The 10254-nt window shown below is 43.8% G+C and overlaps 1 protein-coding gene across 1 annotated transcript in view; it reads left to right on the top strand.

Moving 5' to 3' along the window:
* The first annotated feature begins 1686 nt into the window (after window positions 1–1686).
* The window catches only part of LOC104463512 (pseudouridine-metabolizing bifunctional protein C1861.05-like), a 25150-nt gene continuing 16582 nt past the window's right edge, over window positions 1687–10254 (top strand). Inside the window, exons 1-10 of the mRNA XM_010075883.1 lie at window positions 1687–1771; window positions 2301–2415; window positions 3727–3901; window positions 4508–4619; window positions 5606–5712; window positions 6504–6630; window positions 7181–7301; window positions 7587–7672; window positions 8753–8877; window positions 10137–10196. Of these exons, the coding sequence (XP_010074185.1) occupies window positions 1687–1771; window positions 2301–2415; window positions 3727–3901; window positions 4508–4619; window positions 5606–5712; window positions 6504–6630; window positions 7181–7301; window positions 7587–7672; window positions 8753–8877; window positions 10137–10196 (1113 nt within the window). The remainder of the gene's footprint in view (window positions 1772–2300; window positions 2416–3726; window positions 3902–4507; window positions 4620–5605; window positions 5713–6503; window positions 6631–7180; window positions 7302–7586; window positions 7673–8752; window positions 8878–10136; window positions 10197–10254) is intronic.

Below are 10254 nucleotides of genomic sequence, written 5' to 3'. Positions count from 1 at the left end.
TGAAACTTGCACAAGGACTCTGCAAAGTTTTGTTACAAGGCGAAAGGTTGGATGGGTCTTGCTGCAAAGCTTGCCAAGCTTCAAAAAATCTTTCAGCTAGCTCAGGCTGAGTGTTGGCTGAGTTTCCAGAGAACATCAGCTAATTCGTATTGGGTTTCAGGTGGTGACCAGCTGGTTTTTATCTGCTGGCCAGCATAGCTTGGGCACTCCTGGCTGTTGCACTTCAGAGTTTGGGGGGCTGTTAAAATTCAGAGCACAACGCCAGCAGCTCAACAGATCCTTGGCGTAACCTTGTTGGCTTAATGAATTTATTCCAAAGCTGACTTTGCCCCGAAGAGCAAGGGGTATGTACACACACACACACACACACACAGAGTGACAGCAGAATATTTGCATGAACTGCTCAGGCTGCTGGCTGCTGGGTTTAGCACTGCACAGAGAGAGGCTGTAGGCATGGAGGAAGCGCTTTTGCCGCTTTTGTGTAATGATATTATTCCATACACTTAATTAGGATTTTTGTCTTTAAAAAGGATTTGGAAAGTGGAAAAAGATTGTACTGTTTCGGTCAGGTGCGTATCGTATCTAGCTGAACCAACCCCTCTTTTCCTGTGTTACACAGGCCAAGCTGTCCTGTATAGCTGAGGTCTTTAGATTTGGGCAAAAATACTCTTCCTGGGTATAAGATGTTTCTGTAGAGCTGTAGTGCCACACACAGTACTAAGATCAGAGCCATTTTCTGCTAAATGTAACATGCACACAGTACTATATTCTAATTTATTTGCCATCTAAATTAGCAATAGGTACAAAGGATTGAAGAAAGGAATATTTTCCTGCTGGTGAAGGGGTGAGGAATAGAAAGGCTGGAGGGTTATGGCCAAATGCCCAGGGAAAATATGTGAAGTAGTCAGTCACTGAGTGAAACAACCCCCAGACCAGACCAGTCTCTTAATCTTTACAACTCTCTCCCCCTCTTTCTCTGTTTGGAAATGAATTTAATTAAAGTGAATGGGAGTTGCTAAGAGACCAGAGGACTTCTGGAGTTTGTTGCCAGGGCTCAATTACCACTCTGCTTCCAAGGCTTTTCGCTAAGAAGGATGATGTAACATGAGCCTACATAAAGCACTCGGCTCTAGGGAAAGCTGCTCTTTCCTGGCAGTTACAATCTGGTTTACCAGTTCTCAGCTCCTTTCTTTGTTTTACTGAACTGCTTGTTTCCTCCTAGACACCAGCAAAAAACAGGTTCATACCTTTATAGCATTCCTCTGCCTGTGTCCACCTCGTAGATTTCTCCTTGTGATTTTTCAGGTTGGAGGTGGCAGTGGCTGAGCCTGCAATCTGTCATGAGCAAGTAGCTTTGGAAATTAAAAGGCTGTCTACTTCTAAGCTCTCTCTAGTTCATTACTCCTCATCCTTTCCTCTGCCCCACCACAATTTCAGCCCAGCATTGACAATGGGCCAGGTGAATTCTTCCAACTCCATTTCTGCAGCTTAACATTTTGCTACAACACCATGGCTCATGCCTGAAACACCAGGAGTCTCCAGGCAATCTCCTAGGCGAGGGTTGTTTACCTTCCAAGATCAAGGCAAGAGACTATATGTTTAGCTTCACACAGGCACATCATTGCTAAATAACTTCTTTAATTTTCACCTGACTTTTGTTATCTCAGGACCATCCGTACGCACAAGATGATTAGGAAAACAGCCTGTAGCCTGGGAAGATATGTGTCTGCTGTGGCATGTGGGACCACCCAGGTGAGAAGATTTCTGCATGGTGAGTAGTGTATTCTGAAACAGTTCCTGGGTGGAAAACATTTTGCTCATCTGAATGCAGCAGAGAGCTTGCTAGCAGTGTTCTGGGAGCAAAGCAAAGAGCAATAGTCTTGATGCACCATAGTCTTATAATACATTGAGTTACTATGGTATCCTTGGTGCTTCCATTCTTTTAAAACATATTCTTTGGGCGTGGTTGCAGGGCTCAGTTCGCTCACAGGAATGTTAATTTAAAGTAATATTATGAGCCAATGACAATGCAGCTGCAAAAACAGTGGTAGAGGAGCACTCAGTGAGGATGATGAGGATTATTATTCATATTAACAGTAGAGATATTTTGCAAACACTTCACTTACATAAAACACAGCTTTAGTCTTCATGAATTTACTTGTGAATTCACCTCAAAGAACAGCTGAAGAGGGGGTAAATTTATTGTGATGATGACAATTTTACTTTTATAAAACAACTGGCTGTTTTACACTACTGCACATACCCATGCAAATAATTCACTTTTCTGTGTTTATCCCCAGGTGCTTATTTCAGGATTCAGCCCTCCATACAGGAAGCCCTGATGGAAGGGAGACCAGTTGTAGCCTTGGAAAGCACCATCATTACACATGGCATGGCGTATCCTCAGAATCTGAGGTGGATCTTGATGTTCCTTGTTCACACAAAGTTGTAAGAATGAGGCATTTAGATGGTGGAACAGTATCAGTATCCTTAGTCAAGCCAAAACCCTTGTGAGAGCAAATGGAAATGTCAGGTTGCTAGGCATGCAGAATAAGAACTCCAGTGTAAAACAACTGTATTTGGACTTTGAAGGACACATATGGTGTACCTATTAATCTCCTTATCCAACACCTTACATTTCTGGCTTCCTTTAAAATGTGCCAGCACATAATGTCATCCCTTGGTCTAAGAGAGAGCTGCCAGACTTTTTGGCTGCATAGTTTATACAGACACTGAATACACTCTGCAGTTTCTTTTGGTATATCTTCTGTAATGCAAAAAGGACTGGAACACAATAGTGAAATCTGTTCCGTGGCGCCACTCAGAGCAGCTACTGTGAGAGCTGCTGGTCCCTCTCACTGCCCTCTGTGACCTGCATAGAAAACCCCCCCACCTCTACCCTTTATTTATTGATGTTCAGTAGATTTGTGTTTAAATTGAGTTACAGTGCTAGAAATCACTGCACACTGCCATCCATCCTTGCTTCCAGAAAGCACAGGAAGGTTTTAGCATTGATTTTCCATTTTGCTTTTTACCTGGCCATTATTTTACCTGACGTTCTGTCTTGGAATGAAGCTTTAAAAAATCAGTTTTGGGGAGGAGGTAGTTTCAGTAGTTAAAGATTGCCTAGCGCATGTACAGATTGCTCAGAAAGGGAGAAGCAGCAGCGTTTAAAAAGGATAGTGTACAAATGACCAAGTATAAAACCTGCAAAGATTAGAAAGACCTAGTCTGCAGCCCTGGAGTATCCTCAGGCTGCAGCTTTTTGTCACTGTTGTTACTCTATATCTAACTGCCTGTATTGTGAAAAATATGTCCTGGTCATTTGACCAGGGCTTGAATTACCTGGAATTTCTGTGAAGGTCTATGATCTCAGGAAAATAACAGGTAATAGATGTGGAAAAGTCCTATTTTGAGAGGATCCCTATTTTCAGTAATCTATTGTACAACCAAATTTACCTGTAAACCAAGTGATTTTTTTCTCAAAAATGAAGCACAGAGCTTGGACATTGCTGTCCTGAAAATGGGAGCTCTGCACTTACACAAATTCAAGTGCAAAAACTTGTGCCATTAGGAAGACACAGAAGAGGAACTGGATTTACCTGAAATCACAAGAACTGTATAAAACTGGGAACCGGGAACGATGGCCATGAAAGATGGCAGTTTTCTGGTCTCATTGTTTGCCTCACTAATTTTGTGATTGTTGTCTTGTTTATCTTACTCTAGCATGGCCAGAGAGGTGGAAGAAATTGTAACAACAAATGGAGCAGTGCCAGCCACTGTAGGTATTTTAAGGGGCCGAATCCATGTGGGACTCACAAATGAGGAACTTGAGTTCTTGGCAAGCAGTAAAAATGTAGTTAAAGTGTCTCGGAGAGATCTTCCTTTCGTCCTCAGCCAGGTATGGTATGCAGATTTTCTGTTGTGGTGTTTTCTATACAGAAATAGTAGAGTACTCTCCAGCTTCAAGCCAGGTGGCTTTTAAACCCCTTGAAAGTATCACATAAAGTGGTACCTTATTCGTAAGCTCAAGCATGGTCCTCTCTAGAGTCAAAATACAACAGAGTAAGGGAATAGCAGCCATAAAATACAGCCCTGAAAAGTTATTCTAGACTGGCTGGCAAGCCATGAACACTTGGCTAAGAATATTCTTGTTGGCATGATAAGGCATCATCACATTACATGTAAACTATGTGACATGCAGGCCATCACAAGTAATGCACACAGTGCTTAAGGTGACACTAGCTGGCCGTGAAGCCTTCTGGCTGGAAAGCGCTGGAGAACAAAGGTGTTTGCTATCATCAGGGCAAGAACGGTTTACACAGCAGGGATGATGATTCCTCTGCATTTCTGCCTAGTAGAATATTTGAATCAGAATTTAACTTGTCAGCTGGTGACAGCAGGCTGTTGTGACATTGCTGCATGTCAGACCACAACCATAGCTGCCCGCACGTGGTATTCTCCATGTCACCTTGGGTGCTGACTGTGACTGGTTGTCCCCTGACAGGGCTTGTCTGGTGGCACTACCGTGTCCGGAACAATGATTGCCGCACACAAAGCAGGAATCCCCGTGTTTGTGACAGGTGGCATAGGAGGCGTCCATCGGGGAGGAGAGAACAGTAAGGAAACCAATACATTCTACTTTTCTCTATGTTGCTACTGTTTTATTTAATTCCATCTTTTTCATTTTTCCCAGTCTGTCCTGCAGTAATTGTATGCTCAGAAGAGTAAAGTTATAATTCTTCTTGATACTATGGTTGTTTTCTCAACAGTGTCTCCTTTCCAGAAGCTTCACACTATGCCTCTTGAGCACTGGCCAGTTGTTAAGAGGGTGGGAATTTCTCTTTATCCTTTTCTTACATGGGGTTATATGGATATTGTTTGCTGGTGCAACAGGAGCTGACCGTACCTTTCCCACTTTGCAATGGCTGGATAACCTGATACTAGCTGCCAAGCACAGTGTTGTTATTGACTCTCTCTGAGCTGAGGAGAAGGAGAGTCTCACCACAAAAGAGACTTAGGCCTTTTGTGAGAGACTTGGTCTGTGTCAGAGGTATATGCTCCTCTCTGGAAAACAGCCCAGCCTTGGCAGTGTAGTTTGTGACTTTTAAGTGCATTCTCTCTTCTTAGCAATATATATTCCTAGCATAGTGTAAGTGCATTGCCCTGCTGGATGCCTCCTTTTCAGATGTGATGTAAATTCCAGACCACGGAGTTTCCTGAGGTCAGCAAAGCTTCTGTGGCACTTTTTTTGCCAGTGATGTCAACACCAAAATCAAAATCTACTTAAATTACATTCCATCTCCTTGAACTTGGTCCTTGTCCTTATCACACTTTCTTCTTTCTTTTCTACACAATTTTTCTATGCTGTTTATCCATGTGATCAAAGAGCTGAAAGATACAATGTAAGGCTGCACCTCTGCCCTAAGCCCTGTGACTTCTTTTTGTCAGTATTTCAATCTTAACACCTAAAGGCATGATCTAAACCTGTAATATTTGTTTGTGGATCTAAATGGTTACAAAAGCAGGCAGTGGCATCCCAGGCAGATCACATCAGCTTGGAGTACAGCACAATCACCGACACTGGCTGCTTGTCCCTTGACAGCTCTGGATGTGAGTGCTGACTTGACAGAGCTAGGACGAACACCAGTTGCTGTTGTATCTGCAGGAGTCAAGTCTATCCTTGATATTGGCAGGACACTGGAGTATCTGGTAGGTAGCATGGGCTGCTGAGCCTGAAAGCAGATAATGTTGTGCTTTGTGTACAGAACACCCAGTGGTGTTAGGGCAGGTATTAAGCCTAAGATTTTTAGAAATGACTGTTGAAAGGACATGAAGCTGTATTTAATGTTCTCTAGTTCTGGGGCTATACAAGGACTGGGCTGTCCCCTTACATAAATCTATCCATGCCCAAGGGTCTATTCCAGCAGCTATTCCAACTGAGGCCAAAGGCAGCACTAGCCATGCCCTCCTTCTCTCGCCTTAGACTTGCTTTTCTGGGAGAATGCTCCAGAACTGATGAATTAGCAAGCTAGATCCATCAAACACTAAAATAAAATCAGAATTAAAATGGAAATCAAGAGGAGTTTCAGTAGAGTCACTTTTTAAGGGTTGGTATGTTGGAAGCCACCAGCGCCAGCACTTCAGATGACAGCCAAGTCAATACTTCTCAATTGCAAAGAGCACTCATTTATACTCCTGTCAGCTCATGACATATTTTCAGATCACAGGTTGTTACCTTGGACTCAGTATTGCACTAATGACAGCTGCATGGCTTTTGTTCAGCTCCAAGCACAAGCAAAGGACATGCATGTCTCCTGTGTCTCAGTAAGCTAGATTCTGTCTAACCAGTTACCATGTCTGGCCCTTTGGTTATAAAAATAACCAAATCTTGTGCTAAAGAAAGGCAGTTTCTAGCTGGGTAGAAGGAAAAAGTCCCATTCTTTTGGTAGGTCCCCTTTCCCTCCACTAATTACCCACTTGTCTCACCTTCACTGCTGCAGGAGACTCAGGGAGTCTGTGTGGCTGCCTTTGGAGAGTCAAGGGAGTTCCCAGCCTTCTTCTCACGCCAGAGTGGCTTCCAGGCACCATACCACGTCCGGGATGAAGAGGAGGCAGCTGAACTCATCGGTGTGTTTCAGAAGGGAAAGGCCGACGTAGGGCCCTGGAAAAGAGGGTCATAAAAATCACGTTGGATGGGGTACTTTCTTTTTTAACTTTGGAGAAGAGTTTGTCCTGCAAAACAAGCCATCCCACCTCCCTGCTTCCCCTTCAGTGCTTTGAAAATAAAGGAGCAGGGAAGTTCAGTCTTTACAGCAAGTTTTTTAGCTAGCTGCAGCCACCTTGCCATGCTTATTCACGTTTTGTTCACACTGGTGAAGTGGAGGGCACAAGTATGTTAATGTGCTTACAAAAACAGCTTCTGGACCTTCAGAAGTGGAATTGGTTTTCTTAAAAAAAAAAAAAAAATCGCTGCCCCTTTTGTTGTACAGACAGACTCAAAACAAATAGGCAGATGTAAATTGATTGGTCGCTGGAAAAGACCCTGTCCTTGGGTCAGCTCAGAACAGGAGCTCCAGCACTGTGTGTTCCTTCACCGTGCCCACTCTCCTCTATCCTTTTCCTTCAGCATTTGATTTATCCAAGGAGATCCGCTAATGATCTGCCTGTCTTCTCCCAGCCAGCACTCTGGGGCTAGGCCTGAGCAGCGGGGTGCTGATAGCAGTCCCCTGTCCCCAGGAACGAGCTGCCTCAGGCCAGATCATTGAAGAGGCCATCCAGCAAGCTCTCAGTGAAGCCAGGTGAGAAGCAACCTAAGCCCTATCATCCTTTGCTCACCCGAGGGTCCTGGGGATGTAAACCACTTCAGGGACGCTGCTGCAAGGGCTGTAGCACAGCTTAACCTTGGGCAGGGTGAGCCCACAACATACTTCCAGCTGTAGTTTGAGCTAACCTGAAGCTTGTTTAGAGGACTTTTTACGGTATGTGTTTATGGAGATAAATTATCTGCTAGCAGCAGTGCATCTCTTCTGATGCTGTTTCAGCTCAGTCCTTCTCATTTGCCGGCATTTTCTTTACCTTCACAGGTCCAAAGGGATCACAGGCAAAGAACTGACCCCTTTTATGTTACAGAAGATCAGTGAATTAACCGATGGGAAATCGCTGGACTCCAGTATCCTTTTACTGAATGGGGGAAAAAAGTACTCTGGTATACTTCATATCCCTTCTGATAATACTTGCTGGAAAATCCTCTCATTTTATTGACAATCTAGCAAGGGGCAAACACTTCAGTATCTGAAAACAGATAACAGCTTAGCAACTGCATCTGCTTTTTCAGGAGCACCCTTACTGTCCCCATCGCTTTCACATTAAAATTTGGAGGCCAGCACAGACAGCAGGTGGTCCAGAGCCCAAAAAAGATCCCTCATATCTGATCCCTGAGCTTGCCTGCTCCGTGATGGAGTCTCGGGACACTGTTGTCCGTGGTGGGGTTGCACACTGGAAGGTCCCTGGGCTTTCCAGAGCACTGCGCTGTACATTACACCGCCTTATACAACTCTTCCTGCGGGTGCAGAGTAAGAGAAGCTTGTAAGGAAAATACCCCTGGGTGAGCAGGAATCCTCTTGCACATGGAACAGAAAGGCAGATCTACTGGCTGCGATGCTGTCATAGGATCTGTGAGAGCCAGGTTCATGTCCAGGCTCTTCTGCCAGCCCTCTAGAAGACCTCACAGCTGGTCAGTGAGGGCAGATTGGTAAAGGCATTTTTGGATTAGAGCTGTACACAGCCAGAAAGTGGGGCTTTCAAAGCCTCTAATACTCTGCTCCCACTGAAACTGATAAAAAATGGGCTTATAGAGACTTGGGAAAAATCTCATTAGGCATCTAGTTCTGGGAAAGCTGGCCAAGATTCTCAGAGGTTTTTTAGACTCTCAGCTCCAGTTTAAGCACTTCACCTTCTCTTTTCTCTGTGAAGCCTTTACTTCTGTTCCCTATCTGTCAAATGGAAATGACAGGTTTCCTCTCCGTGGACAGAGGGGGCAGAAGATGAAAAAAATCTAAAATTCAGGGTGTTCACCCAGTATTCTAACCCAGTGTATGTGCCCTGAAAGGATTATGGTATAGGGGGATCAAACCTATCAAGACTCACAGCATGTATTTTCTGCTTCCTCCCTCTAGGCAGTTCCTACATAGGTTTCTGACAGGTCAATCTTGCTGGTATTTTTTCTTTTTCTCAAAGAAATGGCAAACAGACCTTGCTCTGATCCAGAACAATGCCAGAGTGGGCAGCTGCATTGCAGTGGCCCTGAGCAAACTACAGAAAGCCAGAAGGAAGGGGAACCTGCCTCGCCAAGAGGACACAACCCCACCTCAGCCAGTGAGTCCCCTGCTGCCTTCCGTTCTCTGCTGACAACACAGGATAAATTTATATCTGTTCCCAAAAGTAAAAGGTGACTCAGCCAGAGACCCGTATTTCTGCTTCACACTGGCAGTCATTCTCTCTTTGGTTTTTTTTATTCTTCTCAGATAAATATCCTCTCCTTCTCCCCTATCCACATTTACAGGAAATGAACACTGACAGTGGCCTAATCCCATTAAGTCTTAGACCATCAAATCCATTAAAACTTTAATCACCTTTTCACCTTTTATTGTGCCCTTAAGTGCAACTTCAACTGTATTGCTCTCATTGCTAGGGAACTCATGACCACAGGAGTAGACCTGGAAGGGGGTGGAGTGAGATATTTTGAGCTGCTGAGCCATGCACGTTTTATAAATATCTCTTTTTGTTGGCCTCCTGCTCATCATTGCCAAAATTACAAGAGATGCAGCATCTCCCAAACAAGATCCATTTTAATCCTAATACTCTATTTGCTATCTTAGATTTTGTGTGTACCACATATATTATGGCAAATCCATTTTAGGTAGTCTTTAGAGAGCTAAAAATTTTCTAAAACCCATTTGCAATAGGATTTGTCAACATAAAAGAGGGCAGTGACTCCAGAGGCAATAACACAGCATTTGATGGAATGAGAAAAAAACAGCTCTATGTCCCCAAAGAATCTGGAAACTTCCTGTTTGTGGAGCTGTACTGCTTTTTCTGACTTTGTAGGACAATAAGACAGCTATCTGTAAAGTGTCACTGGATACAGCAATTTCTCCTGTGACCTTGCAAGAAATGACTGTATTTTTTTTGGTCCACTTTTTCCCATTTTCTTTGCTTTTTTACACAAGAGTGCTTGAATGTTTCTGAGGTTTGGTATGTCAAAAATTGTCCCAAGAGAGATGGCTTCAAGGGCACTGACATGACCAGACACATGCAGCTTCTTATATTACTCTATCACCACACAGAGAAACCACCAGCACCCATATGTGTTCACAATAATATCCCACCTGCCACGCTGGGGCTGGCTATAAGCAGGCATCATTCAGAAATCGACATATAGAAGAGATTTCTGTTCTTTCTGATTGAGATTGTACAGACCTGTGTCTAGCCATCCAAAATAAGCACAGGCCTTCACACTGTAAATTAGGTAGCTTTCAAGAGGGTGGGAAAAGTGACTAGAAAAATCCAAGACTTGGAAACTTTTCTCTCAAGTCCTTCCAACCACTTTTTACTTCTTTCTTCTCTCTTAAAAGGTAGTGATTGGAGGTACCAACGTTGACTTCATAGCCAAGGCGCAGAACTCTGTCATCCTGGTACTGTATCTACAGCAGCTTTCTTAGCACCACTGCCATTTGCAGCTAATTGGAGTGC

Source organism: Pterocles gutturalis, unplaced genomic scaffold, assembly GCF_000699245.1.
Source record: "Pterocles gutturalis isolate BGI_N339 unplaced genomic scaffold, ASM69924v1 scaffold1778, whole genome shotgun sequence".
Classification (NCBI taxonomy): domain Eukaryota; kingdom Metazoa; phylum Chordata; class Aves; order Pterocliformes; family Pteroclidae; genus Pterocles; species Pterocles gutturalis.
Note: the sequence above shows the minus strand (reverse complement) of the source record. Positions and strands in the feature narration are given on the sequence as shown.